Genomic DNA, 18,380 nt, shown 5'->3' on the forward strand with positions numbered 1-18,380 from the left:
AAAATTTTGGGAATGATGAGGGCAACAAATGTATAGATGTGCTTTACACAATTGATCTATGTATTGTGACGAATTGTATGAGCCCCAATAAATTGATTAAAAAAAAAAAAAAAGTTTACTACTAGGACTCTAGATGAGATCAATTTAACAAAATATAAGAAATTTTAAATGAGGCTTTTTTAGGATACTCAAAGAGTAATAAAAGAACTTATTTTTTAAATTTTTATAATTTTTTATTTTAAAAACATTATGAAGTAAGCATGAAATTTTAGAATCAGTAGATGAAGTTTATACAGACGACAACAGAGCTAAAGACATTGTATGAAAAATGCAATGTATGGCTGCATTGATGCTAATGTTTATTAGAAATTCCTAGAGAATGAAATGGAAAGTTACTAGTGACATTTTATTTGAATAAATAGTAACTGAATTTTTTCAAGCACTGAAGAAAATTGTGTATCTAGAGAGAAAACATGTACAACAAATACTTGACTACATAAATACAGACAATCTCATGTTTAAACATTAAGTAATTCAGATAGCTTAACCAAACTTTTTTGGTTTAAAATAGAGAACATCAAGAAAAAGACTACCCCACTTGTGTTTTATTGGTTATGCCACAGCATTTGACTGTGTGGATCATAACGAACTATGTATATCTTGAGAAGAATGGAAATTTGAGAACACTTCATTTTGCCCATACCGTATCTATACATGGATCAAGAGGAAGTTAGTTGTACAAACAGAACAAGGGTATACTGAATGGTTTAAAATCAGGAAAGGTGTGTGTCAGAGTTGTATTCTTTCACCATAGTTACTCCACCTGTAGCTGAGCAAAGACTCAGATAAGTTGAATTATATGGAGAAGAATGTAACATCAGATTATTATTAACAACTTGTGATATTCAGATGACAGAACTTTGCTTGCTAAACGGGAAGAGAACGTGAAGTGCTTGCTGATGAAGATCAAGAATTGTAGCCTTGCCTTCAGTAAGGATTACAACTCAATGAAAACAAGACCAAAATCTTGACAATTGGACTAATAGGTGACATCACGATAAATGGAGAAAAGATTGCTTTTGTGAAAAATTTCATCTTGCTTTGATTCACAAATAATGCTTATGGAAGGAGTATTCAAGAGATCAAATGAAGCATTGCATTAGGTAGATCAACTGAACAAGACCCCTTTAGAATGTTGAAAAGTAGGTATGTTACTTTAAGACCTAAGTTATACCTGACATAGACCTGGTGTTTTCAATTGCCTCAGATGAGAGTGAAAGTTGGACTCAGCTCTGTATGGGGATTAACTGTGCTACGCCTTGGCTCCAAAGCCAATCCTCACTACATCTCCTTTCCTATCTCCAAAACTAGATCTGTGTTATCTCTTTTATATCCTCTCAGTGATAATTGAGAGGTCCTTTTCAGCTCACTGGTTAAAATTTAGTGTCTCCTTCTATCAGAGGCTAGTTATTTAATTTATTATGACCTTAATTTCTTCAATTGTCGAGTGAATGTTATCAGGATAAAATTCAAGATATTAAAATCTAAATAAGGAAGATCAAAGAAGAAGTAATGCCCTTGAGTTATGGTGCTGGTGAAGAATATTGAAAGTATTATGGACTGCCAAAAGAACAAACAGGTCTGTCTTGAAAGAAGTACAACTAGAATGCTCCTTAAGAGCAAGAACAGTGAGACTTCAGCTCAAGCACTTTATCATATTATCATGTGATCATCAGGAAAGACCAGACCCTGGAGAAGGACACCATGCTTGATATAGCAGAGAGGCAGTGGAAAAGAGGAACACCCTGGAGATAGATTGACACAGTGGCTGCAGCAAAGGACTTGAACATATCAACAATTGTTAGGATGGCAAAGGATCAGGGAGTATTTTGTTCTGTTGCACAAGGATTGTTATAAGTTAGAACCAACTTGACAACCAATTGCCTCAGATGAGAGTGAAAGTTGGACTCAGCTCTATATGGGGATTAACTGTGCGATGCCTTGGCTCCAAAGCCAATCCTATCAACAGCAATAAAAGGCAGAACCAGAATTTAGACTCCAACAATGTGGCTCCAGCACTTCCACTACTCTTAATTATCATTTTTAACGGCAAAGCAGCAAACTTCCACTCTGTAGTTTTGACTTCAAGCACTTGAAGTAAATCCAAAATTTTTATACATTGACATATATTTAAAATGTTTTGCAAAACATACAGCCTCTTTCCTCTTGCCATTAAATGATAGAGCATTAAAGGAGATATAGAATAAAATTCAAACTATGATAAGTATCCAAATTATAAAAATCAATATTAGGGGCTTTAAAAATTCTTAGAAAAGCCAATTTATAGATAATGGGATTTTTTTCATAAAATATTTTGAAGATCCCTCATTTTGTAGTTAATACCTTGTGAAAAAATGGACTAACTGCTAAAATTGTGCTAAATTATAAAATAACAAGGACATAGCCGACTTCATGTAGTTTTTTAAATATAATATTTGGTCTTCATTTATTAACCTTACACTGGATTTTTTATATTAAGATTTAATTATAATATTCATGTTACCCTCCTCCTATTGTTACAGACCATGTTAATGGACACTGCACGAGTCCAACCTCTCAGAGCTGCAGTTCTGGAAAACGTCTTTCTAGTGCTGATGTTACCAAACTGAATCGCTGGGGTGGAAGACCACCATTTCGAAAAGCACAATCAGCTGCTTGCATGGAAATTGCTTTACCAGTTACAACAGAAGGTAGATTAAACATAGAAGTTTTGTGGGTGCAGTTAAAAATGTTATTTATCATGATAATGAAAATGCAGACACAAAAAAGGTCGGAAGTCACAGATGATATAAAAAACTACAATCACTCTTCACCAAAACCTGTTGCTATCACAGCAGTTCTGACTCATGAAGACCCGATGTTGGGTCAGAGTAAAGAATCCACACTCGGCTCTACCTGGGGAATAACAGTGCTATCTATGCCTTGGCTCCAAAGCCAGTCCTCACTTCATCTCCTTTCCCATCTCTGAAACGAGATCTGTGCCATCTCTTTTCCATCCTCCCAGTAATAATTGAGAGGTCCTTTTCATCTCAATGGTAAAAACTTAGTGTCTCCTAACAATCTGAGGCTCATTATTTAATGTCTTACGACCTTATTTCTTCAATTGTCAAATGAATGTTATCAGGATACAATTCAAGATATTAAAATCTAAAATTTTCCATCCCAATTTTCATGTTCTAAAAAGCATGAATTATTTGCTTATTTATAGAATGAGTAAAAGGGCAAGAATTAAGTTTAAGAGTCAGAAATTTTTAAGGGGAAAGAAAAGAAAATCTTGTAACTTTGCTGTCAATGTATTATTGATAATGAACTTTGGGACCAGAGGAAAAAATAATTTTGAAAGATTTTTTTATTAGCTCTATTATGTGAGTTCTCATTTGCTTCCTCTCAATTTTTTCCTGGTAAGGAATAATATTGTTCTTTAAATTTTAAAAATAAAATGTAACCATTTTCATTTGTGATTTTCATACTAAACATTGTCCCAAAACACATGCAGATAATGATATTATCTATGGCAAAAGTTTCTGTATCAACCATAAATATATATTAAAATATTAGAGATATATGTTAACTAGATATAAAAGAAGAAGCATGTAAGGCTTACAGAAGAAATAGTACAATTAATCACTGGATTGAGAGTTGGAAGTTTAGAGATCTATTTATTTCTATCTCTAATTTATGCTAAATTCTGAGATAATCTGCAAATACAATATATATAGATATATATATGATCTTCATATTACTGTCCATCTCTTAATCCTACGAAAACCATTTTAATAAATTTTCTTATTAGAAAATAAAGCTTTATTTTGTTTTCTAGAAAAAGCACAGTTTTAGGAATTTATATGTAATCTCCTTTAATCAAGATAATTATGAGACACATGTGTACCTCTCAAAAAAGAAAGAAAGTGAAGGAAGCAGAAAGAAAACCATGAGGGATTTGCACTCCGAGTGACTATGAGAACACTCACACTCACTGAAGTGGTGAGCTCATGCTTGTTGGAGCATGGCTCCAACATCCTGTTTTTTCACACTAGGGCTGAAATCTTCCTTATCTGACCATAAGCAAAATTGGGTCTGGATTTATGGTAACATTTGTTGTTTGGCCTTCATGAAAAGTTCAAATATTATGACTGTAATTATTCCAGAGGTGACAAAACCAAAAACTGTAAAAGTTAGAGGAATGTGTTAGGCATAGAAAATTTGTGTTCCCCAGGACAGTAGCCACAATGCTGTCAACAAGTGGGAATTATCAATAAATCATTAGGAATATGTCCAACATTTAAAAGATAGGAAGAACACAATTTAAATCACACCAAAACTTTTCCTAACCTTAACTATTTAGACCAATTTTCCTCCATATTAGACAATTTCAAGATGGCAAAACGGATTGAAACTCAGGAGGCCCAGGCACTGTAGCCTCAGCTCTCCCAAAGCTTGTAATTGACACTTCTAGGCTTCAGTGTCTCCACTTTCAAAATAAACTAGTGCACCGGATAGACTGAGTTTCAGATCAGTTAGAAAGTAATGAAATTCTACTTCTCCTTCATAATTATGATTTTCAATGATTTAATGTGATTAATTTTGGGGGGGAAAACACTAGCACCTTTTATTTTTTTAATTTCCTTAGAAAACCGAGAAAATTCTTACACTCGTTCTAGAAGCTCTAGCATCTCCAGTATTGATAAAGATTCTAAAGAAGCTATTACAGCCCTATATTTCATGGAATCCTTTGCACGGAAAAATGACTCTGCCGTCTCCCCTTGCCTGTTTGTTGGAACGAGCCTGGGGATGGTGTCAATCTTCTCCTTAAACCTGCCTTCAACTGATGAACACCGGTTTACTGAGCCAGTGATGGTATCACCAAGTGGTAAGAGTTTTTATTCATTTTCTCATTATGCCTTTCTCAGATTTAGAAATAAGATCTAGTAAACATTAATTCATACTGATTCGGAGCAAAGATAGAGTATAAAGTATTCTGTTTAATTGAAACTACTAAGAATTTTATAAATTGCATATTATTCCAACATTTATCATATTGCCACTTAACTTTCCTTGAGAGTAAAATACTACAACCCTTTCTATGGTAATAAAGCATGGAACAGCCAACCAAAACAATACTGTTAGGAATAAATACCTGAAAAGCACTGAAGAGAATCTTTAAAAATTAAAAGTTGATTTTTAATAATTGAAGCATTTTTCCAAAGACCCATGCCAGATCACAGCCTGTGAGTGTTTCTATATCGTTCCTGAAGCACTCAGAACGCCTAAGCTAGAAGCTGTCTGCCTTAAGGTGACTTTCTAAAATCTTTTAGAATATTCTCATCCTACTTAAAAGACGTGCCACACAAGTTCCTCCCATAGAATATTTAATGTCGGTTATGATTAGTTTTAAAAGCACATTACAGCCCTATATTCCATAAAGTCTATTTCATATTATATTCTTTTCCTACATGGCTTTTGCCCTCTTTTCTTTTGAGGATGGGGTGCATATTATTTTTCCTTTTATTCATTTTAACGTTTGTCATCCCCACCTTTTGGTGTCACTCTTTTTTCTGTAGATGAGAAGAAATATATTTCAGGTAGCTTTGAAAGAAATAATTTTTCATTATTATTTAGGATAAGGTGTTTATTTTGAAAGAAATATGAGAGTAAATCAAAGCCATTGCTATTAAATGGTAGACATAGTTATTGAACAAAAAATCATAATTGAAGCTCTTGTATCTCAACATAGCCTCCACCTAGTAGGTGGACTTCTGAAGTATGTTTCCATCTCTCTAACCTTTTCTTGAAGAATTTTGTGCTTTTTAATTTATACCATGTCAAAATGGCATGGGACTCAAACATTTGAGTCCCTTTTAAGCTTTGAAATGTTCTTTAAGCTTTGAGAACCAAAAAAAAAAAAGTCTGAAAGGTATGCTCAAGGCTCGTTGGGAAGGTAGAAGAAGGCTTACCAATTAAAATCTCATAATGCAGCTCATGCTGCCTTTGAAGAATGAGCAGGTGTGCACTGTTGTGATAGAAAAAGGTTCCTCAGTGCAACTTTCCTGGCCTTTACCTCACCAGTGTAGTTTTTAATGTTCTTAAAAGGAAAGAAAAAGAGAAAGAGGATTCCTAAAGGAAAAATATCTTACAGAAAAAGCTCTGTAATCATCTATCTTGTTTAGCCATTACAGGATGGCTCTTTGGTTATAAGACAAGATAACTTGAATACTTATAATTTTATAACCAAATGTGTGTCAATTGCAAACCTTTACCTTTACATCTAAAGTATTTTATGTTTGTAACTTGTGAACATCAGCCTCTGATACAGTCTCATGCCAAAAATTTCCCCAGCTTACTGTAAACTAAGAAAATTTAGGACAATTTAGCAATGTTTAAATACAACTTTATTAAATTAACTAGAAAGACTCTTTTTAATCCCAAGGTTATTTCCTTCCTTCTTATTTTGGAAATAAATAACCTTCTCTGAGATGGTGATAATAATTTAAACATTTGTTTGGGTTTTAAATTTGTTGAGTTTAAAACTTAAAAGCTAACAAACTTAAGTTGAAGTCTCAATTCGTTAAAAAAAAAGAAATATTCAATGAAATTTAAAATTATCTCTTATGTGCTTCTGAAGAAAGAGCACTGGGTACCTATCTTTTCATTCCCAAATCTGTAGTCGGGACCAGATTCAAGTTCTATGATACCTAAAGCTTGTAAAATTTAGAGTGGAGAACATTATTTTTAAAGAATACAAAGTTACAGACAGACATGTAAATATTTATCAGAATGAGAAAGTAAATAAAAATAAAAGTTTTAGAACTGACCTAATACCACAAACATCATAAAATTTAGAAAAATGATATTATATTTTATTGTTTATCACATTTATATAATACCTTTTCCTACATTTGTCACTGCACATTCTTTAATTGCCTCTTTATATAACAATCCTTTACAATATCATTCTCTATATCTACAGAGAGATTAAAGTAATAATCTAATCTTAAAGCATAGTTGATGGACATTTGAGGTTTTTTATTAGTAGTATAGGGAAAGTTTCTTCAGGCACACAACTTGTCAGAGATGGGTATTTTGAGACTTTTTTGGCAAATTGGAAGAAACCTCTAGCAAGTTCCTTTTATGTTTGAGCAGTAAGATTGGGGGGGGTGGGGGGGGGTCTACAGATTAGATGTTGGTTCCATATATCTCAAATCTTCTTTGTTCTTCTTTATTTACAAACTTCCATTATATTAACATAATATGCCTTTGAATATAACTTCTAGCCCTTCTGGGGAAAATGGAATCTATTAATGCAAAATCATCTGTTAACCCAGAAAACCTCTCCGCAAAGGTATAAGCAATAGGAAACAGTTTAATTATTGAATTAGAGTTACACCAGAATGAGATGTGCATCATAAGCAAGCTGTGAAAGGGATTGCAAAGACAGAAAGAAATCTGACACTACATAGCCAAGCAAATGCAACCCACTTCATTCATGTTCTCTAGAGAAATAAAAACTAATCCTCAAGTAAGAGGATTTGACAGCACCATTTGTCACACATAATTCCTCCTAAGTCACCTGATAATTGAGTTTTCCAACCATCTTTATCCAAAGTAAAATTAATGTTCCATCTTCATGACAGGAAGTGGTTTGGCATTTTGGAGTTAGGTACCTGCAGAAGTTAAGCTCCTGCCCAGCCACAGAAACCGGGAGATTGAAGTCCGTTGGATGACTGCAAGCAATGCTACCAGTTCCACAAATGTTGATTAAAAACTTGAGACCCCTGGATCAGTGATGAAAGGCTATTTACTACTGAAAGAATTCACAGTAACTGTGTCTCAGCACTTTTGCTGGTTTCACATCTGCTCTGTCCAAAATTGAACAAAGTTAAACTCTTTTTCCAAGAGTTGCTGTCCCCTTCCTTGCTTTGTTTTCTCTGTACTTATTATCATCATGAGTTCAAATTTACTTGACAACAACACAAGCCTAATGGGCAGAATATAATCAAAGCATCCTTGACCACAAATTAGGAAGTAAAGTAGCTGTTTTGACAAAGGCAGCTTCTTGAGAAACTGCTGTTTGGATGCTGACAGCTCCCTTGCATTAGTTATAAATACAACGGCTTTCAAAATGTGGGTTCACTCTCTTTTTTTTAATCTCTAAATCAAGTGTACTAATACTTTCATACTTAGAAAACTAGTCTCTTGATAGGTAGTTTTGGAAATGTGGTTTTATGGAAAGATTAATCCTAGATGAACTCTAATCACTCTTCAGGCCTTTCAGCATTATTTCTTCTTCCTGGTGGTTAAGAGAGCTGTTCAATAAAGGGCTGTTGTTGTTTGGTGCCCTCGAGTCTGTCCTGGCCCATAGGGACTCCATTTATAACAGAAGGAAACACTGCAGGATCCCGTGCTGTCCTTACAAGAGTTCCTGTGCCCAAGCCCATTGTTGTAACCACAGTCAATCCATCTCATTAAGGACCTTCCTCTTTTTAGCAGCCCCTCCACTTTACTAAACCCTAATTCTCTCTCCAGGGACTGGTCTCTCCTAACAATATATCAAAAGTATGCAAGATCAAGTCTTGCCATCCTTGCCTCTAAGGAGCATTCTGGTCATACATCTTCCAAGACAGATTGGTTTGTCCTTTTAGCAGTCCACAGTATTTTCAATATGCTTCTCGGGCACCACAATTCAAATGCATCAATTCTTCTTCATTCTTCTTTATTCAATACCCAGAGTTAGACCTTTCATATATGTTATTTTTAATTAGCATAGATTAAATAATTAAATTTAATTATTTTAATTAGAATTTTTAAGTTCTTTATGCCATACTTTTTTAATGCAATGACTTTGTTTTGCTTTATCTCTTTTTCAATTCTCTGTCACTTGTGCACTCTTGAGGCAGATCTTACTGGGTTCACACCCTACCTCTCTACAAAGATATTAGTTCAGGAGAGAGAGCAGCCCTGTTGGTGCAGTGGTTAAGGGCCAGTTGTGAATCAAAAGATTGATGGCTAGAACACACCAGCCACTTTATGGGAAAAAGAGGCAGCTGCCTATTCCCATGAAAACTATAGCCTTAAGGAACAGTTCTACTCTGTGCTATGAGTTATATTTGATTCCATTGCAATGGAGTGCTCAGGTCTGGAAATGTGCAGCGGTCACTCTAGCACAGGTTACCTCTAGGAATGATTAAAAAAACACACACACACATACCCATAGATAATGTCTGTCATAGATATTTAACCTCAGAAAATCCAGGTGAGTAAACTTTTTGTTCTTTATAAAGATGCCGTCTTAAGAGCTAGAAGTAGAAAGTTTTTCTTGGATTTCTCTAAAAATTCCCAAGATGTTTGAGAAAATGTGGTGATAGTAGTATAACATGATGGCTATAAATAATGTTACTGATTTATACACTTAAAATGGCTAACAGGCAGGAGAAAAGAAAGAAGAAATTAAAAAGTATATATATAGGTATAAATATAGATACATATATATGTAAATATATAAAGATAGCTATATTTGTCTATGTGTATATATATACATATATATGCAATAAGGAAGCAGATGGGCTTTGAGCCTCTACTTAAATCTTACCTCAGTACAAGAATGATTTGTTATAATAATGTAGCAATGTATGATATTCACCTTCCCAACCTGATCACTGAAGGCAAAATGGGTGCATAAGCAAATGTGGTGAAGAAAGCTGATCATGCCCGGCTACTAAAAAATATAAGATCTGGGGTCTTAAAGGCTTGAAGTTAAATAAGCAGTCATCTAGCAGGGAAGCAACAAAGCACACATGTAAGAAATACACCAGCATCTATGATGAAGTGTAGACGGGAATAGGTATCAGAAGCTCAAAATCAAGCAATCAAATTAACATGAAGGAGCATAGACAAAGTGGAGACCCTAAACCCACCTGTAAGATAATTGGACAGTCCCTCACAGAAGGGCCAAAGAAAAAGGATGATATCGCCAGGGTCAGTATAGCACTGATGAAACACATAATTATCCTCTAGTTCTTTAATATTTCCTCCCCTTACTATTATGGTTTTAGTTTTACCTCATCATGGTTTAGTTTTACCTGCATATGTTCATTTGTATAATTAAGATCACTCCATGTATGAAATCCAAGATAGATAAGCCCTTTAGAAGTAGTAATGGGAGTAATGATTCCCTGAGGGTACAGAAAGAGGGGGCAGGAAGGGGGATAGCCGGAACTGACAGCAATGATGACTGTATAACCCGACTCGAGGGTAATGAATAACAGAATTGTAGGTGAATGGATACATTGAATGGTGTAAGATACAGCAAATAGTAATAATAATATATACTATAATAAGGGTTTGGGGGGTACAGTGGGAGAGGGAAGGGATAAAGAGGAGCTGATATCAAAGAGTTCAAGAAAAAAGAAAATGTTTTGAAACTCATGGTGGCACAAATGCACAACTATGCTTGATTTATTTGAATTATGGATTGTTATGATATCTGTAAGAGCTCCCAATAAAATGATTTTTTTAAATAGCTAACATGACAAACTTTTGCTATATATAATTTGCAACAGTAAATTTTTAATGCTAATGTAAATTCTAGATGTTGAGATTTCAAGAAATTTATCCTGTGGACTCAATATGAGAACAAAAAGCCTTTTCTGGAAAACAAACCTATGGAAATAAAAATGGAAACAGATGGCATGATTGATTTTTAATCGTGATTTCTTTCACTTAATAATGCTATATATTTTTATTTGCTTTTTTGAAAATAATTGTAAGGGAGATTATTTAGTGTAGTGAAAAACACTGAGTGTAAGAGTCAGGAAACCTAAATTCTAATCCTAGCTTGGTCACTAGCTTGTTTTGTAACCTGGCCCAAGTCCCATCATATTTCTGAGGTTTCGTTTCCCCATTAATATGAAAAGATTTTACAAGTTGATATTTCAGGCTTCTTAAAGACCTACACTGCTATGATTCTAAGTTTTTTTCAACCAATGAACTGACAAATATGTTAATAAATTATTGTAAATTATGACACTAGGTAAAATCTATCATAATCTAAGTGTTCATTGTCCATTGGTAATTAGCAGGAGTTTTATAGAGAATTTCACATGCCAGTGATGTGAAATTGTTTTTGTAGGTACATCCCTCTCCTTGAAAGGAGCTGTGCTGACATTCTCCTGCATGGACCGAACTGGTGGATTAATGCAACCACCCTATGAAGTTTGGAAGGATCCACACAACACAGATGAAACTGAAAAGTCTTTAAGAAGAAAACTGGTCATGAACTCTCCCTCCTTATCCCAAGAAACAGGAGATCATCAATATACAATAATCTGCTCAGAAAAACAAGCCAAAGTCTTCTCACTGCCTTCCCAGACTTGCCATTATGTTCATAACATCACCGAGACATCTTTTATACTACAAGCAGATGTGGTGTTCATGTGCAACAGTGTCTGCTTAGCGTGCTTTTGTGCCAATGGGCATATCATGATCATGAGGTACTTTCCTTCTTTATAAATATCTGGTAATTGAAACAGTGCAAGGTAGAGTTCTGAAAAACCCGTGTTACTGTTATCAAGCAGCAAGCCAAAATCATTGTTTCATTAGGTTTGGAATATTTCATTATCGCACAGTTTAAGAAGTTAAGAGGTGGGTTGGGGCAAGATCTGGTGAAAAGTGCTTGACAGTGGAAATGAAATATATCTATTTTAATTGACATCAAGGAATCTAAAGAGAGTGTTTTCCAATCATTTATGCATTCATTCACCAGACATTTATGTTATTTAAGATATGCTAGGCATGGCACTGGAAATACAAGTCTACAAGGAGAAGAAAGTATCTGTTACTATCACTGGTTTTTAAGGAGCCCTGGTGACATAGTAGTTTAAGCAGTGGGCTGCTAATCCAAAGTGCTACAGTTTAAACCCATAAGCCACTTCATGAGAGAAAGTTAAGGAATTCTGCTTCCCGCTTAAAGATTTACAGCCTTAGAAACCCTTTGGAGCCATTCTACTCTGTCCTAGGGGGTTCTAAGGATTCAGAATTCATACAATAGCAATGAGTTTGCTTTGGTTTGGGTTGATTACTATGTTTTATAGTTCACACAAGAATCTTACATATAGAATTTCATTTGATCCTTAAAGCTTCTCTAACAGATGAAAATTAAATATTCTTATATTCCGAATTTTATATAAGGAGTACCAAAAAAACCCAGAATTAAAAATTTTTTTTTCAAAGTTATGTATTAAATTTTTTTATAAAACCTTATCACTCTCAAAGTACCCTCCATTACATTTGTTCAATCTGTGATTCCATTCTTGGAAACATTTTTTTTTAGCTTTTTATTTTATTTATTATTTTTTAATTTTTATTTATTTATTTTTAAGTCATTTTATTGGGGGCTCATACAACTCTTATCACAATCCATACATACATCAATTGTGTAAAGCACATTTATACTTTCATTACCCTCATCATTCTCAAAATATTTGCTCTCCACTTAAGCCTTTGGCATCTGCTCCTCATTTTTCCCCCTCCCTTCCCACTTCCCCTGGTAACATTTTTCAAACTTATCTATTTGGAGGGCTGACAACCACCCCCTCATTTTTAGCTCACCTCTTCTACATCATCAAATCTCTATGCATTCATGTCCCTCCTCATTTGCAGAAACAAAAAGAAGTTTGACAGAGTGAGGTCAGGTGAGTCAGGTGCATGAGGCAAGAGAGGCATGCAGTTTATTGCCAAAAATTGGTGCACTGAGACAGCTGTGTGAGCAGGTACATTGTCATGGTGGCAAAACCAGCCCCCTGTCTGCCACAAATCGGGCCTTTTTTGTCACACACAGTTACACAATCTTTTCAGAATCTCTAAATAGAAATTTGATTAACAGTCTGACCTGTTGAAACAAACTCCAAATGCACTACAAGTTGACATTTTTGTCCATTCTAGAAATTGATGGACGTCCAGAACAAGGTTTGTCTGAATCGACACTTCACCTTTTTTGAAACAAGAAAACCACTCGTACACTTGAGTTTTTCCCATAGCACTCTTCAGCATCATAACAGTTTCTGTGGCATTTTTTCCTGAGCAGGAAACAATATTTCACAGCAAAACACTCTCGCTTAAATCGGCCATCACAAAAAAACGAGGCTTGAGTGAAACTACTTTTAGGAAAAGATTCTCTGTGACCAGAAAGAATCTTCCCAGGTGGCACCACTGGGTGCACTAATTCGGAGCGAGTGGCTCGATGCTCACCTAGAGTAAAAAATGCATACTTCTAAAGCTCTGCTCGGCCCAGTGCAATTCTGGTGTTTTGGGGGCACTCTCATATATGCTAATATGATATAGTTAAGTAATTTGCTTGTGGTCAAAAGTCTATGAAACAGTGAGACCAACACTGAACAGAATACTGCAATAAAGTTCACACTCACTCACTGCCATTGATTTGGTGCCTACCTAAAGCAACCGTTAGGACAGGGTAGAACTGCCCCTGTGTGTTTCCAAGACTGTACCTCTTAACGGGAGTAGAAAGCCCCATGTTTTTCCCAAGTGGACAGTGGTTTAGAACTGCTCACCTTGCAGACTGCAGTCCAGTGCATAACCACTATAGCTCCTACAATCAAGTTAGAGGCTATAATAATAAAATATTTCTTTAGAGATTTCATTCTGTGAGAAAAATAAAATACATTTGATGAAACATTAAATTTATAACTAATGATTTTATGAATTCAACAAAAACTTGTTAAATACACACTATGTAGAAGTCACTGAGCCAGTTAAGCACAATACTAGACCTGTAAGTTACTAGTAAGTTATGGATCTAACCCTCAAGGAGCTTATTGTGGAAAACAAGACAGACACACAAGTAATTACAACACAAAGAAAATATGAATTACAATGGAGAAGATGTGAAAGCAAATTGAATGTCATGGAAGAGTTAGTTGAACATATATTGTAAAACAAAGTTGTGGAGAGGAAGGTAAACTAAACAGTAGATTAGAACAAATTGCTGAGGAATTTGGATGGAAGACCAATGAGTTTGGCACTAATGGGAATGGGTTTTTTGGGGTGTGTGTGTGTGTGTGTGTGTGTGTGTGTGTGTGTGTGTATGCTTGTATGTGTATGTCTGTGTGTGTGTGTTTACGTACATGATTAACCTGCTCTAAGATATGTTTTAGGAAACATGCATGGAAAGAGAACTTGAGGTGGGCTTTTGCATTGAGGGAGCAGCTGGATAGCAGGCAAGGAGGGAACAGGTATGAGGTATAGTGGAGGGAAATTTGCTGAATGTAACAGCTGGCTGTTTATGAAAGGTAATGGATTTCATTAAACCTCAGTTCGATGAGGACATTTAGGCTTTAAAAAATGTGTTTTAACTTGGCTAACAGTAATTCTTTTCATAGAATTAAAACCAAAATTATTTGGAAAGACTAATAATGAGAAGTTTGAGACTAAATACTGGGAATTTAAGTGCTTATAAGCATGTGAAACTTTGAATAAGCATTCAAAGTTGAACATTGAATTTAAAAGATCAAAGAAGATCAGATTTATTTGAATTATGGTGCTAGTAAAGTATCTTGAAAGTACCATGGACTGCCAAAAGAATAAACAAAGCTGTCTTGGAAGAGATGCTCCTTAGAAGCAAGGATGGTGAGGCTTCTGCTCAGATACTTTGGATATGTAGGGACCAGTCTCGAGTGCTGGAGAAGCACATCATGTTTGTTAAAGTAGAGGGTCAGCAAAGGAGAGGATTGACACAGTGACACTGCAATGAGCTCAAACATAAGAACGATTATGAGGCTGGCACAGGATCAGGCAGTGTTTCATCCTGTGCTAGGTTACTAGGACTCAGAACCCACTTGACAGCACCTAACATGAGCAGAACCAGACAGTGTTTTGTCCTGTGACATATCAGGTTGGTCTGAGTCAGAACCAACTCCCCAGCACCTAATAACAGCATAGCATAAGGCATTTAATCCCTGGGTGGTGCAAACAGATAATATGCCTGGATGCTAACGGAAAGGTTGGATATTCCATTCCACCCAGGTGGTCATAAATTAGAAAATCAGCCATTGACAAACCTATAGAGCACATTTCTGTTCTGACACATGGGATTGTCATGAGTCAGAATCACAATGATTGGTTTCTAATAAGCCATCCAACAGAAATTTAAGAAGCAAAGATCTGAACTCATAAAAACATTAGCAGAAGATCCAAATTTGGAAGTGGTATGTGTAAATGAATTAGTGAAAGTTATGACAATGATGAGAGAAATGTGGAGATTTCTACTCTCTTAAAGAGTCTCAGAAACCCACAGAGGCAGCTCTACCTTGTCCTATAGGATTGCTTTGAGTCATCATTGACTCAATGACGGGGATTTTGGTTTGGGTTAGATGGCAGTGAATGAGATCATTAAAGAAGATGGTATACAAAGGGAAGAATTAGGTTGAGCTGAGGACAGAAACTGATTATCTCTACATTTATGTGAGTAGAAGAAAGAAGAGAATTGAGGAAAGAGATTGAGAAGAAGTCATCAGAATACTGACAAATGGACCAGAATAGTATAGCTTGGTGAAGTAAAAATGAGACTAGTCAGTGGCTATTGCCTCGACACCAAATCCTGTGTATGTCACAGTAGAATTATGCTCCACAGAATCTTAAATTGTTTGTTTTTCAGAAAGATAACAAGGTTTTTCTTCCAAGGTGTTCTGAATTTGAATTTCAAACTTTTGGTTAGTGTACTACCTAGGAACTCCAATGTGGAAACAAGAATATTAAAAATATAGAGCTCATCAAAGAGTAGTTAAATAAAAGTATAAAAGAGAAGGCAAAGAATGTTAGTACAAGAAAACCACCAAATCTGGCAACTAATATACTGTTTATTATTCCTTTTCTTTGGGCAATGGTTACTGCCCTGCTTTCCCCCCATCCCCTTTTTGTTATTTGTTTATGTTTGTTCAAGTTGTAAGGTTAAGATGTTGATTTTGTTCCTTTTCCTCTTTGATGTGTGTGCTTATTGCTATACATTGATCTCTGAGTGCTGCTTTTGAGAATTCCAAAAGTTTTGGCATAGTATCTTTCACTTGATTCGATGATTTTTTTAAATTTTACTTATTACCCATTGGTATTAAGGAAGATGTTTGTTTTTCATGTGTTTGGGTTTTTCCTTGTTCTTCCTATTGTTCTAGTTTTATAGCATTGTGGTCAGAGATTATGCTTTGTACTATATATATTTTTTATAATGTTATTGAGGCTTGCTTTGTGGCCAAAAATACGGTCCATTCTGGAGAATGATTCATGTGCATAGGAGACAAATGTGTTGTGCTGCTGTTGAATGGAGTGTTCTGTGTATGAGGTCATGTTGGTCGCTTGTGATAATTTAAGTGGTCAGTATTTTTGTTGAGTTTCTTTCCAGTTGTTCTGTTTTTAATCAAAAATGGTGTGTTTGTTCTGTTATCATTGTGAAGTTGTCTGTTAGAATTTGTTTTATTAATTTTGGAGTTCTGTCTTTGGGTTTGTAAATGATTATTATGGTTATGTCTTCTTGGTGAATTAACTGTTTCATATTTATCAGAGATAAATATTGTTACTCCTGCCAAAAGAGCCATTTTTAATGAAAAACATCTTTAATTACGTGACACAATTTCTTTGTAAAAGTGGTCCTGTACAGAGAGTTTTAAAAATCTATCTCTCTCCTTTTTAAGAACAATTTCTCCTTGTGGTTGTTGTTCACGAAAAGCCTCCCTGCCATCCAGAAGATGCCAGCTTATGGAGGCCCTGTAGGACAGGGTAGCACTGCCCCTGTGGGCTTCTGAGACTGCAGCTCTTTATGGGAGTAGAGTCTCATTTTTCTCCCTCAGAGAGGCTGGTGGTTTCAAACTGCTGACCTTGCAGTTAGCAGCCCAACACATAACCACTATGGTACAGAGGGCCATGTTAGACCTCTTTCAGCTACACAAGAAAGAAAGATAACCCATCTCCACACTAACCCAACGCTGAGTGCCACAAGTGGAGGACGTGCCTCCGCTCTCCATCCTTCTTTTACCTTCTTCAGGCTCTAACTCCCATGGCACTCTATTTCCCTGCAATGCTCACACAGAACTCAGACAATACTCATGATTCATAGATTTTATTAAAGAAATTAATAGGTCACCACAAGCCAGGAGAGAAAACATTAAGGATATAGTCTTTGGTTCACAACACTTCTCTTCAGTTAGCACCCAGCTCTTTTTGGTTCTCAGACTCTCAATCACGTGTTTCCTTGGCCGTGTCTTCTGTGGGCAAGGAAGACTGCTCTGCTTCACAGTCTTGTAGTCTCTGCACCAATCCTCTGTTCTGTCTTCTGGTCTCCTTGCCTTGGCCTCTTGTCTCATCTTGGCATGGTGTCTGCTGCCTCTGCTACTTCAGACAGGGATTTCAAATGTGTTCCACTGGGGGCTCTTCTTCCTTGGTCCCAGAAATTCTCTCTGGTCCTGTTTCTGAATAGCTCATTCTTATAGCCAACGAAGTTACAACTAAAGCTAACCAATCCAGCCTAGTAATAGGAATTGGTCAGTTTTTACACTGTACTTGCATGACCCCACCCAATCATTTGGTAGAGGCTACAGAGGCAAGGATAGAAGAGCCATATAAGAAAAATTTCACTTCACCACAGGTATCATCAACTCACTTCTGACTCATAACAACCCCATATGACAGAGTAGAACTATCCCATTGGGTTTAGTTGGCTGCAATCTTTAGGGAAGCAGATCACCAGATATTTCTCCAGCAGAACTGCTCTTTGTGTTGGAATTGCCACTCTCCCTAGAGCTTAGCAATGGACTTGTTTCTTTCCTTTTCTACCTGACTTTGATTACACCTTTTTATTGTTGTGTTTTCTTTTCTTGGCTTAGATTTCTTTTTTTGAATCAAGTCCACCAGAGTTTCTTTTATTTGCATCTCCTAGATGTCTCCTGATCGTGAGCATTTCTTCATTGGTTTGTTAGCAATTTGGATATCATCTTTGCTAAATTGTCCATTCATGCCTCTGCCCATTATCTTTTTTTTAACAGTTTTATTGGCACTTCATTCACATATCATATAATTCAGTAGTTCAATTATATCAAGAAGAGTTGTATAATCTTTACGACAATCAATTTCAGAACATTTTCTTTTCCCTCCCTTGCCCACTTAATTAGATTTTTCATCTTTTCCTTATTGAAGTATTGCCATTTTCTATAATTTTAGAGATTAGTCCCTTTGCCAAGGATCCCCCCCCTCGCTCCCCCTACGCCATGGGTTCTCTTCTTTTTTTTTTTTAATCATTTTATTGGGCTTATACAATTCATCACAAT

At 35.7% G+C, this 18,380-nt stretch overlaps 1 protein-coding gene across 3 annotated transcripts in view; it reads left to right on the forward strand.

Moving 5' to 3' along the window:
* The window catches only part of STXBP5L (syntaxin binding protein 5L), a 372,896-nt gene that overhangs the window by 336,087 nt on the left and 18,429 nt on the right, over window positions 1-18,380 (forward strand). For all 3 annotated transcript variants that reach the window (XM_045294276.1, XM_004709789.4, XM_004709790.3), the window contains 3 exons: window positions 2,583-2,750; window positions 4,691-4,930; window positions 11,186-11,546. In XM_045294276.1, the coding sequence (XP_045150211.1) occupies window positions 2,583-2,750; window positions 4,691-4,930; window positions 11,186-11,546 (769 nt within the window). The remainder of the gene's footprint in view (window positions 1-2,582; window positions 2,751-4,690; window positions 4,931-11,185; window positions 11,547-18,380) is intronic.

This window comes from Echinops telfairi, unplaced genomic scaffold (genome assembly GCF_000313985.2).
Source record: "Echinops telfairi isolate 266 unplaced genomic scaffold, ASM31398v2 ScPeMD7_3509;HRSCAF=4178, whole genome shotgun sequence".
Lineage (NCBI taxonomy): Eukaryota > Metazoa > Chordata > Mammalia > Afrosoricida > Tenrecidae > Echinops > Echinops telfairi.